General features: G+C 46.4%; 1 protein-coding gene across 1 annotated transcript in view; it reads right to left on the reverse strand.

The window, feature by feature from the left end:
- The window catches only part of LOC100978077 (guanylate cyclase 2G-like), a 48,409-nt gene extending 27,033 nt beyond the window's left edge, over positions 1 to 21,376 (reverse strand). Inside the window, 12 exon segments of the mRNA XM_057298783.1 lie at positions 360 to 476; positions 1,188 to 1,271; positions 3,792 to 3,929; positions 5,498 to 5,646; positions 6,366 to 6,487; positions 7,794 to 8,001; positions 10,756 to 10,900; positions 12,911 to 13,096; positions 16,526 to 16,635; positions 18,621 to 18,923; positions 18,926 to 18,953; positions 20,993 to 21,376. Coding sequence (XP_057154766.1) covers positions 360 to 476; positions 1,188 to 1,271; positions 3,792 to 3,929; positions 5,498 to 5,646; positions 6,366 to 6,487; positions 7,794 to 8,001; positions 10,756 to 10,900; positions 12,911 to 13,096; positions 16,526 to 16,635; positions 18,621 to 18,923; positions 18,926 to 18,953; positions 20,993 to 21,376 — 1,974 coding nt within the window.
- Between the last annotated feature and the right edge of the window lie 593 nt (positions 21,377 to 21,969).

Raw genomic sequence — 21,969 nt, forward strand, 5'->3', positions numbered from 1 at the left:
CTGGAAATCTTCCCAGGAGATACCATAACCTGACTCAATATTGAGAATGCATGCAGTCTCGAGTTTTGGAAACACTTCCTTGTTCCTGACAGAAAGCTGTCGTCACATACCATAATAGGATGGGTCCAGGAACACAGTTCAAGAGTAGCCATAACATCCTAAGAGAAGAAACCAAGCTCAGTTTTCCCCCAGAACAAAAGAAGCAGACATTTGGCTAATTTGATTCCCAGAAGGTAGCCTGACAAGATAATTCAGGTCTTGCAACTAGAACAGAGAGGAACTGACCTTGGATGAATAGCAGAGGGCACTGAGAAACTTCTTTATTATCTACCACTAATCAAACCTAAGGAGCATTTTACTGTTTTGCTTATCTTAAGACTTCCTTTTTTGCAATACTGGGTGACAATGCAGATGTTAGGTGGTTCGGTGCAAATACCAAAGAAAGGAACAATGCTCTCGTGCCTTAATTCACCCATCTGGAAATAATCATGGTTACAATAGCTCATGTATAGAGTGTGTCTCTATGTCCAGGACCATGCTATGTGCTTTGCATATTTTCAGTCAATTCTTATAAAGACCTTGTTAGATAAGAACTGTTACAGATCCCATTTTACAAATAAGGGAACTGCCACTGAAAGGTAAGGTAAAGTAACACCTACAAGTGGCAGAGCTGGGAGGTAAACCCAGGAAGTCTGTCTGCAGCAAATAAATCAGAGGAATGATCAAAGTCTAACCTCAGGCATGGTGATTAACTCAACCACGTCACAGTAAATGGACTCAGCCCTGCTTCCATGCTTATGGCTGTCAATGCCACTGTGGGGCCCACAACAGATCACAGAGAAGGAGCAGGAAGTCAGGCCCATGAAACTGACTCCCTCCAAGTACCAGGTTCAAGGCTGGTAGGTAGGCAAGCAGCCATCACAGACACAGAGGATGAAGAGCCAGAATCAAGGCCAGGAAGAATGATGGGGAAAAAACAGAGGTAGGAATGATCCCAGGCTTCAGGTGCCTGGGAGAGGCTAGGGGTCTGAGATTCAAAGCCTGGGCTGTCGAGGGGAGGGAGAGATGGGTCACGTTAAGGGAAGCAGCCTCCCATCTCTGCTCCTTTGGAACCAGGGAGCTGGCAGAGGAGGGGCAGAGAGCATCACTGCTTTGTCTCTCCACTGACCCTGGGCAGGGGGCCTCACCAGCTGTATTTCCTGTAGCACAATCGGCTTCCTAACCCAGGCTTCTGCTTGGTCACCAACGTAACGGATGGCCACATGGTTTCCCTAGAATCAAAGAAAAAGTGGAATGTTCTTAACTCAGAATGAACCAGAAAAAGCTCCACTTAGGGCTAGGGAGGGGAGAAAAAAAGCCGGAAAGAAATGCACCTAGGAGCCAATCATCAAGCTCCTCACTGCCCAAATCAACCCCTTCAGTGGCCCTGTGCATGGCCAGGCACTGAGCTAGCTGCTTAACACTAAGATCTCCTTTAACTGGCATCACAGTCCTGTGAGGTAGGTATGATTGGCCCATTTCCAGATGGGATTGTTGAGGTTACGTAACTTGCCCAAGTTGCATATTTGTAGGTAGTACAGCGAGAACTTGAAAGTCTGACTCCAAGACTATACACTTTTTATTATATAATAATGTCCCATTATCATTCAGAGGAAATAGTGAGTTACGGTGATAAGCGTAGGTTTGGAGTCAGTTGCCTGATTCTAAGCCCAGTGCTACCACTTACTGCCTTAACAACCTTGAGTTGTTCTTAACTTCTCCAAGCCTTTATTTTCTCATCTGTAAAATGGGATTAAAAATAACACCAAACCTAAAATAAGTTTTTTTTTTTTTATAAAAAAACACCAATCTCATAACGTTTTCTGAGCATTAAATCAGTTAAAATACCACTGGTAACTCAAGACCCGGCATATATCAAATTTTCAGTAAATGGCATATTTTATTTGTATTGCCTATGGAGTCTGCTTTTAGAGAGTCACTTAATCAGTCACCACAAAAACATATCATAATGTGGTAAGAGCTGGAGAGAAGAAGGCATAGAATCTGGACCCAAGAGAAGGTAAGCCACAAGAGAAGGTAAATATCAACCCACGATCTTTCACGTTTCATATGAGGGCAATGGCAAAGGACTCAGGACTGTGATGGGAGGGCCACAGAGGAAGGAATACCTGTGGGATGAAGAAAAGGATTCTTAGAAGGGGTGATGCTTAAGCTGAACTTTGTAGGATAAGAAGATTCCACATGGGTTGGGTGGAAGGGGCGTGGCATTGTCAGAAGGTGAAACATACGTGGCAAAATAGGCAAGACCAGTTGGATGAGCACAGAATATAAGCCAGGGGAAAAAAAGATTAGAAAAATAGATAAGGACTAGGGAGTCAAGAGGCTTAAGTCCCTTATTAAAGAGTTTTGGCACTATCATGCAGGCAACAGAGGTGGGGAATCCAGTGATGGTGTTTCACAGAGAGGAGAGGAGACATATTTTTGGAAGATCAATCGAACAGCGATATGCTATGTGTTGCTACTTCCTTCTTTATGTGGCCGGGTGACGACCACGTAGAGTTTTGTATGGATGGTGGTCCCTAAGGTATTTGGTAATATCCCAGGAGGTTTTTGTAGTTTGAGAACTCAAGTAAGCAAACATTTAAAAAATCAAGTTTCATTGCATAGGGGATAATTTGGCTCTAGTCTTTTCTAACCCCAATTTAGAGCAATAAACAATTCTTCCCTTGATCGGAGCTTTCTGTCCTTACTCTCTGGGACCCCCATTTTAAAGAATAAATACAATTTTGTACATACTCTTACCCCAAGGGGACTTGAATTTTGGAAGGATTGCTAAATGCAGACAGCGATCATGGTCTGGGTGTGGGAGGGAAGGTGAGAAAGGACAAGTGGAAATTACGTTCTAAGCTGCAGCAGCAGTCACTGTCTACACTGCGGAAGCACCAGGCCCCACGACTGATTCATCCATGCCAAAGTAGCAAGGATGAAATAATCCACACTCTAGGACTCCACTGTCCTTTAAGGGAGCCACCAGTCACATAAGGCTATTTAAATTAAAATTAATTAAAATTAAATAAAATTTAAAATTCAGTTGCCCAGGCACACTAATGTTCAGTAGTCACAGGAGGCTAGTGGCCACCATATTGGACAGTGCAGATCTGCGACATTTCCATCATCACAGAAGGTTATTTTGGACAAAGCTAAGTCTAATCTAGAAGCCAACTGGGGAATCACCTAGAAGATTTTTTTTTTTTATATGGAGTCTCGCTCTGTCGCCCAGGCTGGAGTGTAGTGGTGTGATCTCGGCTCACTGCAAGCTCTGCCTCCCGGGTTCACACCATTCTCCCGCCTCAGCCTCCCAAGTAGCTGGGACTACAGGCACCCACCACCAAGCCTGGCTAATTTTTTGTATTTTTAGTAGAGACGGGGTTTCACCGTGTTAGCCAGGACGGTCTCGATCTCCTGACCTCGTGATCTGCCCGCCTTGGCCTCCCGAAGTTCTGGGATTACAGGCGTGAGCCACCATGCCCGGCCAGGAGATTCTTTAAAATGCAGAATCTCAGGTGCCACACCAGACCTACTGACCCAGAATCGGCATTTTAATAAGAGTCCCAGGTGATCCATCTGCACATTAAGGTTTGGGAAGCACTAGTATGGAGTCACAAAAGCCACCTTGGCTTTTGCTTGGAGAATGTTCTTCTATTCAGAATGCCCTGCCTGGCAGAAACGATGCAGAGAACAGAACAGAGATACACTAAGATCTACGGGCAGCCACCTGGCCTCAGAAATACCTGATAAAGCCCTACTGGGGCATAGAAGAGCTCTTCCCACTGCTGGCTCTTGACAAAAGAGCTGAGGTCCACAGAAATCATCACACTAGATGAGTTACTGTTGATGCCTTTTGACACAGGTGTGCCTCTCTGGGATGGCTGTAAAACAGGAAGTAATTTGGTCACTCTCAGCAGCAAGGCCAAGTACAAAAGGGAATGCATTTTATAGATGAGGAAGCTGAGTGCCAAGGTCAGACAGTTAATAATGAGAGTCAGGATTTCAACCCTGATCTTTCTGACCTGCTACATGCATCACTCTAGGACAGCATCATCCCATCATCCATGCCTTCTATGGCATCTGTACCACCATGGAGGTGTAGGTTAAGAGGGAAGGCTCTGAGGTCAGACTGCCCAGACTCAAGTTCTGGCTGTGGCACTTAATTAGATGTGTGGCCTGGGGTTAGAGCCATTTTCTTAAAGAACATCTAACCAAGTTGTCTCTGTTTAACACTCTCAGTGCCTCCCAACACCTAGAAAACACCTTCAAAGCATAGGAATCTTGTTTTCAAGGAGAATCTTATCTGGAACCCTAATGTAGAAATGAGGTAGATCGAAGCAGAGCTGCTTTGGTGGAAGACGGAAGAGTAAGTGTCTGAATCCCCGGGGACGTTTGGAGATGAGTTACTAATGAATCACAGTCACCTGCTCTTAGCATGTTGAAGCCTCCCTGACTTGGTACCAGACAAGCTTCCCAGCCCTGACCATCCCACATCTCATTATATCCTGTGTGACTTCACTCTTTTTCATCACTTGCAAACTCACTCTTCTCAAATGTCACCTCCTCTCCAAAGCCTTCCAGATGCTGAGACCTTCAGTCCCTCCATCTGCAAGGCTTCCATCTCACCGTGGAAACACCTCTCTGACACTCGCCTCCCTCTGGAGGCATCTCATTTGTGGGATATCCCCATACCTTGTATGATGCTTGGCCTGTGGTTAATGGTCAAGTCCCTATCAAGCAAATGAACATTATTGTATTAGTCATCAATTGATTAAAGGAGTTAATGTGGTTTTGAAAATAACTAAATCCGGCCAGCCGCGATGGCTCATGCCTGTAATCCCAGCACTTTGGGAGGCTGAGGCAAGTGGATCACCTGAGGTCAGGAGTTCGAGACCAGCCTGACCAATATGGTGAAACCCCATCTCTACTAAAAAAAAAATACAAAAACTTAGCTGGGCATGGTGGCAGGCACCTGTAATACCAGCTACTGGGGAGGCTGAGGCAGGAGAATCACTTGAACTCGGGAGGCAGAGATTGGAGTGAGCCGAGATCGTGCCATTGCACTCCAGCCTGGGCAACAAGAGCGAAATTCCATCTCAAAAAATTACAAAACAAAAAATAAAATAACTAAATCCTCCCCAGGAGACAGCTTTAATATCTGAACAGCATCTACAGTTCTCACCCACAGAGTAACAGAGCAAAGGGAACTTTAGAGACTGTCAATCATTTGCAAGTACTTAGAAACTGAGTCTTGGGGAGGTAAAATGACACTCTCAGATTCAGCAAGCAAGTGGGAGGCCTAGAACCAGAACTCAGGCCTGCAGACTCTTCATGAAGTGCTCACTGAATAAATTAGCCTCTTGCTCTTATAAGCTCCTAGATGAGGTCCCTTCCACACATCTCCAGCAGTGACCAGGAAAGGGGACATCTGGGTCACATATGGCCTCACCTTGTTCTGGGGAAGAATGGTGATATCATCAAAATTGATTTGCCACCAGACGTCTTTGTTTTGCCTCTGCATCCTTAAAATCAGACCTATGATGGCAGCTCCCAAGACAGGAATGAGGATCATCAACGTGAGAAGCACAGCAGTCACGCCTGGAGGGTAGAGGCATATTACCCAGGCCTTGCCCAAGAGCAGTAGCAAGTACATCCCTGCCCAGCTGGGCCCAGCCGAGCAGGTTCCTCAAAGGCTGTCCTCTGGAAGGTCTGGGGTAGGACACACAAAGTCTACGCTGACTTGTCTCTTCCAGGAATTCTTCCCTGACTACCACCCTAGTTCCCACTGGAACTGCATTCACCTCCCCCTTTGTATAGAAAGTTCCACTGCAGAGAAATAATAATGACGACTTCTAACTCCACCAGCAGTGTTTACAAAACATTTACTGTGTGTTCTCCTTAGGGTGGTTCCCCAGGCATGATCCATCTAATTCCAGGGCTGGGCTCCTAACCACTGGGGCACACTCCCCTCCCCAGACTCTTTCAACCTCCCTAGAGGTGAAGTTCCTGAGACTCAAATCTCAGGAGCCAGTTTCCCTTAGAGCAGTGTTTCTCCACAGGGGAAAAAGGTGATGTTGCCTCCTAGGGGATATTTGGCCATGTCTGGAGACATTTCTCGTTCCAACTAGAGAGCTGCTACAGGCATCTGTGGGTAGAGGCCAGGGATACTGCTAAACATCTTATAATATACAGGGATGCATGACTTGAAATGCCAGCCTCCCCATACACAAAAATTATCTGGCCCAAAATGTCAATAGTGCTGCCTGCCATACAGAGACCCTACTATAGAAAGTCTTTCCCTGCTACCTTCTCCAAACAGCCATACTTACCCGTAAAAGCAGACTGAGTTTCACAGAGCTCATTATAAAATCCACAGCCAGGTCTGTCTTCAGGAAGGGAGCCATGGGGCCAGGTCATATTGGAGAAATTCCCTGTGGGTCTTTAAAAAAAAAATAAAGGTCAGCGTCAGCTCAGTTTATTCTATTTGACTCTACCTCATGTACAGCAGAGACAACGGAAAAATCCATGTTATTTGCAAAACTCAAGCCTTGGTCTCTCAATTCAAACTTCTGTCCAGTTTGCCCAACTCTCCTAGGCTCTTCAAATCCAGCCTTCAGGTAATCTCATTCAAGGAAGGCAGTATCTTTTTGCTGTTGAAATAGCTTCCTCAATCTTTTGACTTAAACCATGTCTCTTTTGGTTTAAAAGATGACATGCCAAGTCAATGTTGCTGGGACTTTCATCTGTGTTTGACGTAGACAAATCTTGTTATCTAGCAGCTTGACATTTCACAGAACAAAACATCTCCTCCTACGTGGAGTGTGCCTGTTCTGACAATACTAAAGACCTAGTTTGCCATGGTTACTTTGTTTTCTGGCCCATTTTGGTCCATTAAAATTCCATAAGAGAAGGGGAGAAAAAAGCCTCAAGTTGGCTGGGTGTGGTGGCTCACACCTGTAATCCCAGCACTTTGGGAGGCTGAGGTGGGTGGATCACCTGAGGTGAGGAGTTCAAGACAAGCCTGGCCAACATGGTGAAACTCCGTCTCTACTAAAAATACAAAAATTAGCTGGGTGCAGTGGCACGCACCTGTAATACCAGCTACTCGGGAGACTGAGGCAAGAGAATCGCTTGAACTTGGGAGGCAATTGTTGCAGTGAGCCCAGATTGTGCCACTGTACTCCAGCCTAGGCAACAGAGCAAGACTGTCTAAAAATTTAAAAAGCCTCAAGTTGAATCTGGATTGGAAGTAGTGGCAGTGGGGGTGAGTGGAAATTGAATTACATTTTAGGTTTCCTTTTAGTTTTCTCATTGATTTGTAGTTGAAAGAACAAAAACTAAGTTTTGTGTTTTTTTTCCCCAGGATTCCTGGGTTCTGGGAACCCAGGATGGTGTTCTGGTTGCTGGTGTCCAAATGTGTCTGGGAGTCAGGCTGTCTAGGTGAGCCATTTCGGGGCCTGCAAACCCATCCCTTCGGGGACACTGTGCTCCACCACCCCCTCTGGGCCCAGGGCCTCTCCCCTAGACCACGGCCAATGGGACCACTGGTTGGAACACCAGAGGAGAACAGGGCCCTGGTGGAGGTGCAGTTCGTGGGTACTCTGTCCTACACTGAAATCTGAAACGGTCAAGCCATATCCTCAGTCAAGGGAATAAAATCACCTTAAAGGCCCAAAGTCTATCTTCATGAGTTCTAAGAGCACCAGGCTACTTGGGGGATTCTAGGGACTGGATCCCAAACTGGCCTTCCCAGGGCCCTCCTCTTCCTATGTCTCTTTCTGTAGCGCAATCTACACTTGCAGAAATGTCCGGCCAGTATCTGATTACTTTGATAACTGTCATAATGAAGAAAAGAAAGAAAAAGGGGCCCATTTTCAGACTTCTGCAGGGCATAGACAGAGTAATCCATGTGCCTTTCTTCCTGGGCATCCACAAACACAGGGCCTGTGATTCCTAGAAAGACAGGAGATTGCACAAGGTCAGGAGAGGGACAGCAACATGTGGCTCAAAATGCCAGCCTGCCCCAACTCAAATCAACAGAACCCCCTTCCCCAACAGCCATTAAAAACCAAACACAGGGTTTCTGTCATTTCAGTGAATCTGAGACAGGGTCAATGGGGACCAGCAAAGGGAAGAAGACAGTTCAGAGATGGCATCCTGTTAGGGTTAAAGGGCCACATTGGGCAGGCAGATGTATTTTCTCAGGCCCACACTGGGGAAGCTCATCCAGCACTTAAAAATAAAAAAAAAAAAGTTTGTTTCCAGTTAATTTCACTTAAAACCTGAGATTTATGCTTCCCTCGAACAATCAGATGTGACAACATGTCAGCAGTCGTCTGGGGCCGAGGGACAGCTGCTTCCTCCAGTTCCTCCCATCTTCCTCCCCTGACCCCACCCACCCCACACCTCCATGCTGCCAGGCCCTGGGGCACAAGTTTGCAATCTCTGTTCTCATGGCGGCCCCTTCCTTCCTGGTCTGGGTGCAGAGGCCTTGCAGGCCCTTTGCAGAGGCTTGGTGCAGAGGCTTTACAGGGCCTGATGTGCTGTTTGCTATTTCTTAGAACGTGATTAACTCCACTCCTGAAGGAACGCATCTTGGAAGCACAGCTCCTTCACACCCCAAACTAGTACGTAGGTTCTGACAAAGGACTTATTGCTGATTTTGTCCCACAGGGGACAGAACACAAAATTACCACTGATAAAGCACCTAATAAGTGCCAGGCACTGCAGGTGGTGTTGACTTCCCATGTCTAATCCTAATTAACCCTTCAGAAGGGGCACCATCATCTGCTCCCAACAAGCAAAGCTTGGAGGCATGAACTCCTCGGGTCTTCCTGCCAGGGCCACGAAGAGGCACAGCTGGTACACAAACCCAGGCCTATCAGGCCCCAAGTGCCATGTTCTTTCCAGCATGCCACACTGCCTTTCTGCATACACATCCGTGGGCATCCTGAATGTGGGTATTGAGCCCGAGGTTTGCAGGGGAAAGGCCAGAGCTCCTGCGACAACCAGGGCCACTGCTTTCAGTGTGCATTGCGTTCACTGAGCCAAAGCCAGTGGGGTTGCGGGATTCTGCTCCCTAACTCGACCTCCTAGAAGAGGCTTTCCTTCTGGAATGGTGCAAAAGCCCTTCGGCACTGGCCGATGGAGTGGTTGCCACCATGTGGCAGAAATGAACACAGGAAGCAGAGACAAATACTCCAGTTCTGCCAAGGCTACTCCTGTAGCCCATAAGGGAACAGAAGCCAGTTTGGAAGGGGTGAGGAGGGCCCTTTGGTCATGAGTTCCTGAAAGGGGCCCACGGGTCCCAGAACCAAAGTGGGATGACTCAGGCTCTTAAAGGGCCTCACTGCTCTTCACAACCTCCCCTCATTCCAGCATGAAGAATTTCTAAAACCACAGGAAAGAGGAATTAATTGATCTGGCAGAGGGGATTAAACCGAGAGCAGAAAGAAGGATCCCCCCTTGTGACCTCTCCCTTTTTTAAGCAAATGCCTTAGGGTCTGAAAGGAAAGGAGGGAAGTTGGTGAATATTTCCACTTGCAAAAGGCATTAATAGGGTAAACGCGACCTGCTTCTATGAAAACTTCAAAGGGCAGGCCTTGGCTGCTGTCTTTAAATTTTCAGACAAATTTTAGGTAATAATTTATTAAGTGATAAGCCAAAGCAAGGATAAAAATAGTGACCATTTGGCTAGGCACAGTGGCTCACACCTATGATCCCAGCACTTTGAGACACCAAGGCGTGAGGATCTCTTGAGCCCAAGAGTATGAGACCAACCTGGGTGACAGAGCAAGACCCTATCTCAAAAGAAAACAAAAAAGAACCTACTATTTAATGAGCACATACTATGTGCCAGGTGCATGTCATATTCTCATTACTCCTATGTTACAGGATAGCAAAGAACATGAGCCCTGGAGAAGGCAGACTTGATTTTGAATCCTGGCTCCACCATCTAATAACTTTGCGACCTTAGACAAGGTACATAACCTCTGTAACCTCGGTTTACTCACCTGAATAATACAGATAGAAATAGTACCTGCCTCATGGGCTGTGTGAGGATTCAATTAGGTAATACTCAGAAGCTCTTAGCACTTGGCCTAGTGTAAGGTAAGCCCTCCCTAAATGCTGGTTATTATTTCTGCATGTGGTAGCAGGTGTTATCCCTATCTTACAACTGAGAAAACTAGAACAAGAAAGATCAAAGCAGTTGGTCAGCTGAATGTGATTTGAAAGCAGTTCACTCCCCAACCTATACTCATCCCCACCAGGAAAGCAAGAATGAGACTACAACCCATCTTCAGAAGTCTGTGGTGCCAGGGCCCCCATCACAGAGGCTGCAGATGGGAAGTGACCCCGGGAGACAAGTCTCACATTTCTGAATTTTATTCCTGATGGACTCAGTTTGAATGGAACTGCGGAGGAGAATTCCCAGGGGAAAGGGGATAAGGTGCCCAGCAGCCTCCTCTCCTGGTCTGGGCAGGCTCTGGCCAGAAGGATGAGCGAACTGTGGGAGCTGGAAGGTCTTAACCTCAACTACATTTACAGAAGGAAGACAGGAATCCCCATAAGAAAGATGAATTCTGGAGTTCAGTGTGAGGCAGGCCCTGAAAGAGGCCTTTAATTACATGCCCAAGATCTCAAAGCCCCCACCGACCGGAGCCGCAAGTCTGAGTTTAGAACACCCTCCAGCAGTAAGCCACCTACCCTGCACTGTGGTCTGACTGGAACCCTTCAGAGCGCTGACCAGCTGCCACCCGTCCTGGAAGTCGCCTCCAGCCTTTACCACCTGCTTCACGGTCTCAGCATAGAGCAGGATGGCGTCGTGAAGGTAGGCAGAGTAAGGGCTCACCTTCAATAAGACAAGCAAAGCAGGGTCTCAAGAGGTTCATGGCCTCTTGGGTCACTGTCCAGCACTAAATTAGGAGGAATCTCTGTTCCGTCCGCCTGGCAGTGGCACACAGCACTTTCTTCCCCCATCCCACAGAGCAGAGGGTCCAGCATACACCTGCGCCTGCGCTATGAAACCCAGAGGTCGCAGTCTTCATTTTCCTTCTGAATGCTGCGTTTCCCAATTAGATCTTCTGATCCCTCAGGGACACTCTTCAGGCCACAGGTGGGAGGGAGCATGGTTTCAGGGAAAGAGTGTACATGCTGGAACTAGACCGGCTCAGCTCCCTACTGGCTATGAGTCCCGGGGTAAGTTCCACAGCCTCTCTGAATCTCAGCTCACTCGTTTATAAAATGGGGATAGGCCGAGCGCATTGGCTCACGCCTGTAATCCCAGCACTTTGGGAGGTCAAAGCGGGCGGATCACAAGGTCAGGAGTTGGAGACCAGCCTGGCCAACATAGTGAAACCCCATCTTTACTAAAAATACAAAAATTAGCCCGGCGTGGTGGCAGGTGCCTGTAATCCCAGCTACTCAGGAGGCTGAGGCAGGAAAATCACTTGAACCTGGGAGGCAGAGGTTGCTGTGAGCCGAGATTGCACCACTGCACTCCAGCCTAGGTGACAGAGCAAGACTCCATCCCAAAAAATAAAAAAAGGGGGATAAAACCACTGTTGGGTTGAATGTGACAACAGTTAAATGAGGCATAATAGGTAAACTATCCATTGCAGTCCCTGACCCTTAGTAGGTCTTCAGGATGTGATGTCTTCTATTGGGCAGTCAAGGAAAATAATACAAGTGCCTACTAAGTGCCAGGCACTGTTCTCCCAACAGTACCAGATACAAAGCTGACAGTAGACTGTTACTCAAATATTCTTTAATTGGTTATCTTGTCTTATATGTTGGGATCCACAATCGGCCCCCTCATTTCTAATCAAACTCCTTGTCATCAGTGGCCTGTGGTCACCTTAGGGCTTCAGCTTGGCCCCACACTGGAAGTAGCTCCAGCTCTGGACAAAGGTCTCTCTTCAAAAAATTCTCTGTGAAAGGCAGACACTGTGCCTCCTCATCACACACACACTGGGATTACCACAGGCGGACCCTCTCTCTCCTGATCATCTCCTCCCTTTTCCAGCCCATCTGCTGGCCCTGACCTGTCCTAGCTCCACATCTCTGACCACTCCATCCTGGGTCTAGGTCCTTGCATCCTCCTGGGGAAGGAAATTGTCGTGGTCTGGGTACCCATTAATATCTGTTCTGGACCAGGCACAGTGGCTCACGCCTGTAATCCTAGCACTTTGGGAGACCAAGTCAGAAGGAATGCTTGAGCCCAGGAGTTCAAGAGGCCCCTCGGCAACATAGGGAAATCACATCTCTACAAAAAAAAATTTTTTTTAATTATCAAGACATGATGGCATGTGTCTGTATTTCCAGCTACTTAGGAGGCTGAAGTGGGAGGGTTGCTTGAGCCCAGGAAGTCGAGGATGTAGTGAGCATGACTGCACCACTGCACTCTAGCCTGGGTGACACAGCGAGACCTTCCCTCTAAAAAGAAGATATATACTTTGCTTCTTCCATGGACAATGTTACTAAATACACACCACCACAGCCTGGGAGGTAGATGCCATTATCAGTCCCATTTCACAGACGAAGAGACCGAGGTGTAGGGAGGTTAAGCAATTCACTACAAGGTCCTACAGTTAGCAAATAGCAGCAGTAGGATGGGGGCATAGGCCTCTGCTCCAAAGGCCTTTCACCCAGTAACGTCTGAGGTATAAATTCACAAGAGAGCATCAAACTGCTGTTTATTTTGGGCGTGTAAGATGGGGAAGTGCATGTGTGTGCACCTGCATGTGTGTAAGGGGGGTAGGGAGAGATGAGGAGAAATAAGAGGGAGAAATGCAAAAGCCAAACACAAATATGATCAAAGAAGGGGAGGAGGGAGCCTGAGCTGGAAGACCCGGCATCACACCTGCTCCTCCCAGGAGATGGTGCTGCGGAAGGGCGGCCTCCTCAGTGTTTGGTAGACTTGTTTCCAAAAGCCTTCGTCTCCACGGCCTTTTCTGTAGGAGCTGAGGGCAATGAGAAGCAGTGACCCATACACCTTTGGGAGGTGCATCATTTTCTGATTTGTCAGTACTTCCTTCCAAAAACGGTCCTAAACAGTAATGAAATAAATGTTGTTACTCGGTAGGAAATGCCTTGGCAAGGGCACTGCGTGTAACGCAATGTTTAATTTGAACCACTACATTCTAATTCCTGGAAACACAGTGATTCCAGAAGGCCTGCAATACAAGGTCCACATTCTCTAGCTGGCATATAAGCAGTGGAAGGAAAGCCACAAATAAAAAGAAAAAATGTTCCTGGTGCATACAGCTGCTAAGATGCAGAAAGCTTACCTACTAACAGTGATTGCAAAAACTTAAAAAGCTTAAGACTATAGATTCTTGCTTTTTTTAAATTTTTTTTGCTTGTGGCATTATTTTATCATTATAATCTACGTTACTATTATGAACAGTATATACCCATTCATTATACATATATGTATGTATATATACATATATATGACATCACACTCACACACATATATATATGTATGATGATGATATCATACCATAATGTTCTGCAGCTTGATTTTTTTCCACCTAAACCTATACTGGGAATACTTTCATAAAATAGATTTATGCTATTCTTTCATGAAGCAGCATGAATTCAATTGCATAGACATTGGTGTATTCTTAGTTCTACCTTCTTTCTGCCATTACACACCAGTTGGAATGTATCATCAATGTGTGGGAGAAAGCAACAGGGGAGTTGAAAAGTTTCCCTGCCAAAGCAATGTGGTCCATCCTCTCCTCTCCTCATCTGCCTGAAGGCAGAGATGAGGGGAAAAGTGAAGAGAAAGGGAGGCGGTCACAATGGAAATCTAAGGTAAGAGAGTGTTCTGGAAAGTCTGGCATGCCTTTAGGATTCCAGCTCCCTACCCAAAGAAATCTGAGATGCTTTTGTGGATCTGAAAGACTTCATGATAAAGAAGGAAAAATCTGGGACATTACTATATATCTCCCTTTATTTTCTTCTGTCCTATTTCAGCTTCTTGTGATTTTTTTTAAAAGCTTATTTTAGAAAGATAAAACTGCTAGAAAAATAATGCACCGTGTCCATAGGAAAAGGCAAGTAGCTTTTGTAGATGCCTGTTGTGTAAGATGCTTACAAGCACAGACACAATAGCCCCCTGTGAGGCAGATACTACGTGCATTATTTCCATGAATCAGTGCACTTGATGAGAAAAGGAGCCCAGGCCACCTGGGTTTGAATGATAGCTCTCCCTCATACTAGTTGGATGGCCTTGGGCAAGTTTTGGCACCTCTCTGAACCTCAGTTTCCTCTTCTGTAAAACGAGGATGATAAAAGTGAGGTGACAACGTGCTAGCAGCCCTCGCTCACTCTTGGCGCCTCCTCGGCCTCGGCGTCCACTCTGGCGGTGCTTGAGGAGCCCTTCAGCCCGCTGCTGCACTGTGGGAGCCCCTTTCTGGGTTGCCCGAGGCCGGAGCCAGCTCCCTCTGCTTGCAGGGAGGTGTGGAGGGAGAGTCGCGGGCGGGAACGGGGGCTGCGCGCCGTGCTCGCTGGACAGCGCGAGTTCCGGGTGGGGGTGGGCTCCGCACTCGGAGCTCCGGCCAGCGCCGCCAGCCCCGGGCAGTGAGGGGCTCAGCACCTGGGCCAGCGGCTGCGGAGGGTTCACCGGGTGCTACAACACTGCCGGTCCGTCCGCGCCACACTCGAATTCTCACCGCGCCTCAGCTGCCTCCCCACGCGGCAGGGCTTAGGACCTGCAGCCGCCATGCCTCCCCTCCCCCCCGCCACCAGTGGGCTCCCGCGCAGCCCCAGCGTCTCCAAAGGGCGCCGCCCATCAACCGCCCAAGGGCTGAGAAGGGTGGGTGCGTGGCTTGGGACTGCCAGGCAGCTCCGCAGGCGGCATCCACTAGGCGAAGGCAGCAGGGTTCCTGAGTTGGGTCGGCACTTGGAAAACTTTTATGTCTAGCTAAAGGATTGTAAACGCACCAATCAGCACTCTGTCTAGCTCAAGGTGTGTAAATGCACCAATCAGCACCCTGTCAAAATGGACCAATCAGCTCTCTGTTAAGTGGACCAATCAGCAGGGTGTGGGTGGGGTCAGATAAGGGAATAAAAGCAGGCTGCGTGGGCTAACACCCGTAACCCTTTTGGGTTCTTTTTGGAAAGTTTGTTGTCTTGCTTTTTGGGCTAAAGTTTTGCTGCTGCTTGCTCTAGCTCTGTGTTACCTTTGTGAGCTATAACATGGTGCGAAAGTCTGCAGCTTCACTCCTGAAGCTGCGGAGACCGTGAACCTACTGGGAGTGATGAACGATTCCGGATGCGCCACCTGTAACAGCTGTAGCACTCACTGTGAAGGTCTGTAACTTCACTCCTGAGGCCAGCGAGACCACAAACCCACGTGAAGGAACGAACAATTCCAGCCACGCTGCGTTTAAGAGCTGTAACATTTACCGTGAAGGTCTGCAACTTAACTCCTTAAGTCAGCGAGACCACAAACCCACCAAAAGGAAGAAACTCCAGACACATCTGAACATGTGAAGGAGCAAACTCCGGACACACCATCTTTAAGAGGTGTAACACTCACCTCGAGGGTTCGCAGCTTCGTTCTTGAAGTCAGTGAGACCAAGAACCCACCAATTTCCAGACCCAAAATACCCCATGGTGTGGTGGTGGGCTGCAATAAGCGTTAATGTATTAAGCACTCACAGTGAGGCCCAGTACTCCATAAGCTCTCCAGAAGGCAGAGTTGTGTGGGATGAGCTCAGACTGAAAGGCCCAGTCTGGAAGACTAGGTATGCCACTTGGGAGTGCTGAAATCTTAGGTAAGGTACCTTAATTAAGCCTTGGTTTTTTTTACCTGTACATTGGAATAACAATAATATCTACCTTCCAAGGCTGTTCAAAATACCAAGTACAAAATGTACAGGCACATAAATAATGCATTTAGTAACTGCCTTGCAAAGCCATTGAGAATATTAAGTGCAATCGTGTGTAAAATGTGTAACTCAGTCCTCATAGTAAGCAGTTGTGTTTTTAGCCATTCTCATTACCAAAAGAATCAGACTGCCTAAGAATTGCTTCGTTGCATCTGTATGTTGGTCTTTCCAGCCCTTTGTTAAAGCTTCAGCAGGGACACGGCGGTAGCTGTGGAAGAAAAAGAAGTGAGAGCCGCTTGTGTCTGAGGGTCCCTTGGGAAGGTCTCAGCTGCCCGGTAGAAATGACAGTAGTTCCTCAACTGTTGTTGTCTGATACGGAATACAGCGGGCTAGGCCTTCAAGCCAGCTGACCTAGTTCATGGCCTGGTTCAGCCTTTCACTAGCTGTGGAGAAGAACTCTGGGTAAGTTCTTCCAGCTCTGTCTTAGTGTCCTAATTTTAAGAAGAGCACGCGAGAGTGCCTACCTCACAGGGTTGTAGTGAGTGCTCAGTGAGCTAATACATGTGGGTCATAACGAGTGCTCCATACTTGCTACCTCTTACTACCAGAGCCATTGAGTGGTCAACGGTACCCACCTCCAACTGCTGCAAAATGATGAAAACAAATTCTCCAGTGTTGAGTCCCAGGTTTGCTGCAGCCAGAAGAATAATTTTTGCATCCTCTGAGCTGCAGGTTAAGATGATAACTATAAGAATGAAAACCAGAGTCAGTCAGTTGCACATGCTTGAGTATGTGTGCTTTCTCACGCATGCTCTCACTCTAAGTCTGGCCTAAAGTCACTGTAAATGAGACGTGAACTTTTTCTTTCCTTGGGCATGCCTTAAGAAACAGGAATGCCTAAACTAGTCCCTGAGTTTTTACATTCTTTAACCAAACCTGCAGTGTACAAACTAGCAGTTATAGCACTGAAGTCTTTGCTGCAGCCTCCCCACAATGTACAAGTGAAAAGTTTGGGATCACCTCTGTGCTCTAGGTGTTTTTTCCTTTTGGCTCAAAAATCAGAACAGCAGACCTGGCTTGTGACTTGTCAGCCACACTTCAGCTAAGAGGAGTTCACAGAGGACCTTTGGACATGTGGACTTTCAAGGGCATTTGGACTTTCTGAGTTGGGCTGGCCGGAGGGAGGAGTAGGCCATGGTACTTTTCTGCCGTTTAATCCCATCACCGTTCATTTTCAGAATATACAAATGAAGTAGTGGGTTTTATTTTTTATTTATTTATTTTTGAGAGAGAGTCTGCTGTATTGACCAGGCTGCATGGAGTACAGTGGTACAATCTCGGCTCACTGCAACCTCCGCCTCCTGGGTTCAAGCAATTCTTATGTCTCAGCCTCTAGGATAGCTGGGATTACAGGCATGCACCATCACACCTGGCTAATTTTTGTATTTTTAGTAGGGACAGCATTTCACCATGTTGACTAGGCTGGTCTCCAACTCCTGGCCTTGAATGATCTGCCCACCTCAGCCTCCCAAAGTGCTGGGATTACAGGCGTGAGCCAACGCACCCAGCTAGTTTTTTAAATGAAGTAATTTATAGTCTATTTATCTGAGCTCCAATTATGTGTCAGGCACTTTGCTGGGCACAGACATAGCAGTGAACGAGCCAGCAGACAGCATACAAGTGAACAGATTAAAGAGATCATTGAAGATTCTAATTAGTGAGGTTGGAAACGGATGCTGTGATGCTAATGGGTGGGGAGGGGAAACAGCTTCACATCAAGTCGTTAGAGAAGGCCTCCCTCAGGAGGTGGGCTCTGGACCCCGTCGGCAAGGATGCAAGGATGAGAGGACGCTACCCTCAAGAAGGTGCTGGGTAGGGTGGAATGTGACTGAGACCACATAAGAATTGCCTCATTGGATCAGTATGTTGGTCTTTCAAGCCCTTTATTAGAGATTCAACAGGGACACAGGGAGGTAGCTGTGGAAGAAAAACAAGTGAGAGCCACTTGTGCCTTAGAGTCCCACATTAGCATCACTGGGTGGAGTGGGTGCAGGTGACACCCTAGGCCAAGGGAGTAGAAAACCCTAAAGTCTCAGGGCTGGAGAGAGTTTAGTTTATTTGAGGAACAGAAAGGAGTCAGTTACTAATTCATGCTAGAAAGTTGAGCCTTATGGGCATCACCACAAAAATAATTGCTGTCATATGTTGACCAACTACTTGTCCAGACATGGTGCTAAGCACTTTACAGGCATAACCTTATTTAATCCTCCCCTTTCTGTGACATAGGTAGGATGGTTGTCTCCATTTTATAGAAAAGAGACTTGAGACACAGAGAGATTAAGGTACTTACCCAAGGAGGACACAGCTAAAATGTCAGAGACTGGATTCAAACCTAGGTCTGTCAGTCTGCAGAGCCCATGCTGTAAACAAATAGTGAAGTCCAGGACCCAGCCCACCTGGAAGATGCTTCTAGAACTTGCTCTGTGTATCATAACACTGTAGCATGTGGGGTTTTACTTTAGACCAAAAAAAACAACCCCACAATTTTTTGTTAGTGATGTCAAGCAATAAAGGAAATTGCTTTTATATGTTATTAATTTTGTACCTTGTTTCCATCTGCTTTTACACTCATGGAAAAGTGAAGAGTTTTTTGGGTTTTTTTTTTTTTTTCAAATCTGCTTGTCCCGTTTTTCTCTCCAAATAAAAGCAACAGAAGACTTTTCTACTTACCCCTGGCAATTGATGATATCCTCCAAAGATACTCTTGAAGAAGGACTAGATTATTGTTGGTGTATCTCATGCTGGCAGTGATGATAAAATGGGATTTGAGTTCATTCTCTACAACCCTCCACAATTCATCCACTCCATCCTGGGAGGAAGCCCCAGAGTAGCCTCCAAACATCCCAATGTGTTTCCAGCCCAGGTACTGGAGACTTTCCTGGAGCACATCACCAATGTCCTGCTTGGGTGACACAAGTTTCACACAGGTGTCAGACAGTTTTGTGGTTTGTCCAACAAAGTCAAACATGGGGTGTTCCACTCAGAGGCCAGCAAGCCGATAACCTTGAAAATAACCCAAAGGATGTCTTTGTATAATTGAGTTTATGTACACGCAAACCCCAGTGTAAGACATCTGCATAAACGTCAGATTTTGTGAGTCTATGGGTCATACTGGGCCCTCGCTTTTGTAATGTTGATGACAACGTCAGCCTCATAGAACAAAGATAACAAAAGCGAGCATCAATTGAGCACTTACTATGTGCCGAGCACTCTAGGAGCTTACATGTGTCATTTCAACTTTCACAACATTTCTAGGTATTATTACCCCCTCTTTAAGATAAAACAGGAAGACACAGAGATGTAAGTTACATAGCTAGCAAATAGTGGAGCAGGGTTGGAAATTAGGTAATATGGTTCCATGGCCCACAGTCATAACTACTCATTCTCTCTTTCTTAATTTCTCCTTTATTCGTTTTTCATTCATTTTAATTAGGGGCCTATCACATATAAAAATCTTTGGAGACCTTGCTCTTGAAGGAGCTCATGGTTTATTACAAGAACCAAGGTATATAAAAAATAGCTTTAAAATTAAATATATTCTTTAAGATGTGTAGATAATAGATTTATAGGCATTTAGAGAAGTAAACAATTACTTTCGATTGGGGAATTAGGGATAAGGAGGGCAGAGGTGAAGGGATAAAGAAAGGCTCCATGACATTTGATATTAACTCTTAGACAAGTAGCCCTTGAACAGATAGAAATGTGTCAGATGGGGAATTCCAGGAGAGAATGGGTCAAATTTAAATGTAAACTTAATTCTGCAGCTCCAGCTAATGATAGTTCTGCAACATTGTTGAGAGTAAGACCTGTGCTGCTCCTTCCTGTTCACCTTTTGCATCAACACTTTTCAGGTGACATGATACCCAAGGACACCAACAAAGGTCATCCCAACAACCAAACAAATACAAGTCATACATTTCCCTCATGTTCTTGCTGTAGTAAGGTAGGCTGCCATACTTGCTTCTTTCTCATTTACTTGCATTATCACTGATTAATTTATTATATACGCCAAAGAAAAGCCTACTCAAACAATTGATAGTTTTCTATTTAAAACCAAGCATTTGTTTCTTCTTCTTCTTCTTTTATTTATTTATTTTTTTTTTTTTTTGAGACGGAGTCTTGCTCTGTCACCCAGGCTGGAGTGCAGTGGCACAATCTCGGCTCACTGCAAGCTCTGCCTCCGGGTTCACGCCATTCTCCTGCCTTAGCCTCCCGAGGAGCTGGGACTACAGGCATGCGCCACCATGCCCGGCTAATTTTTTTGTATTTTTTTTTTAGTAGAGACGGGGTTTCACTGTGTTAGCCAGGATGGTCTCGATTTCCTGACCTCGTGATCCACCCGCCTTGGCCTCCCAAAGTGCTGGGATTACAGGCGCGAGCCACTGCACCTGGCTGCATTTGTTTCTTCTTAATTTTCCTAAGCTTTGTAGCTTAGGAAAATGAGAGTGAACTATAAGAGTCTATACACAATAGCATCAAGTTCAGACAATCAACAAGAGGAGGAAGAGGGTAGGTGAATAAACAATTATTGATTTGAAAGGCTTTCTGGCCATATGTGGTGGCTCACACCTGTAATCCCAGCACTTCAGGAGGCCGAGACCAGTGGATCACCTGAGGTCAGGAGTTTGAGAGCAGCCTGGACAACATGATGAAACCCTGTCTCTATTAAAAATACAAAAATTAGCCGAGCGTGGTGGGGCACTCCTGTAATCCCAGCTACTCGGGAGGCTGAGGTGGGAGAATCGCTTAAACTTGGGAGGCAGAGGCTGCAGTGAGCCAAGATCATGCCACTGCACTCCAGCCTGGACAACAGAGCATTAAAAAAAGAAAGAAAGAAAGAAAGAAAGGCTTTCTTTAAAGAGAATGTTAACTCTTCTAATTATATAGACTAATTGCATCTCAAAAATGATGTTCAAGATCTACACGGTTATTGTTATAATAATGTGATCCTTGTCAGGAGATTACTCAAATCTGTACCATCATCTTGAAGGCCACCCCTTCCAATGGAAACTTAAAGTTTCCAGGGGCTATATATACTCTACCTCAGCTGCTTCTGGGCATGCTGGTCCAAACAGGGCAGAAATCTGTTCGTTCTGGACCTGGTTGTTGAAAATAGCAAGAGACTCCTTGGTGCTGCAGGCTGAGTTGGTGTAAGTGAACTCCCGGCTGAAATTTCCAAGGTCCACTAGCTCTGAGTTGACCTTGTCCATGGCAATCTGGAGGCCTGCACCCAGCCTTTGCATGCTGAATGGATGGGAGATGTTCCAGGGGGTCTGGAAGCCTGCGGTGAGTTTAGCAGCCTCAAGGCAAGTCACCAGCACACTGGCAAAGAGCATCAGAACTAGTGTTGGGTGGTCAGCATGACATTCAATCCCTGAACAGAGCCCAGACTCAATTGGGGCCTCAAGACATGGTTTGAGAGCCATGGATGGCATGTAACACCTGTGTCACTGCAGAACTGTGAGAGGCTCAGCCTCCTGATTACTCACGCCAGGAACTTATATGACAGTGTAGAGTTCCCTGAGGATCACAGCTTGCTTTCTATTCAGTGCCATTAATTAACCAAAACTCTCCCTTTTCAGAGTCTGTCTTAATACCATCTAGAAGCAGCAGCCTTGCAGAAGGAGGCCAAGGCAGCTAGTCAGCAGGGTCCTGGTGATTGATCCAGTGACATCCCTGACAAACTTCACATTCCTGGGCAAGTCACATGACCCCTCTGTCCCTCTCCACCGGTAAAATAAGAACCACAGAAATGACTCAAATGGAGTCAGATGGCCCGGGCTGGAATTCTGACTCCATCACACATTAGTTGAGTGACCTAGAACATATTACTTCCCCTTTCTATGCCTTAATCTCCTGCTCTGTAAAACAGGGATAAAACTGTAATAAGGTCTTCCTCAAAGTGATATGGTAAAGATTAAAAGAGATCATACAAGACTAGCCCTTGGCAAAATACCTGGGCAAAGAGAGCCAGTCCATCAGTGTTAGATTTGACAATGGTGTTGATGATGATGATGAT

This window comes from Pan paniscus, chromosome 8, assembly GCF_029289425.2.
Source record: "Pan paniscus chromosome 8, NHGRI_mPanPan1-v2.0_pri, whole genome shotgun sequence".
NCBI classification, from domain to species: Eukaryota; Metazoa; Chordata; class Mammalia; order Primates; family Hominidae; genus Pan; species Pan paniscus.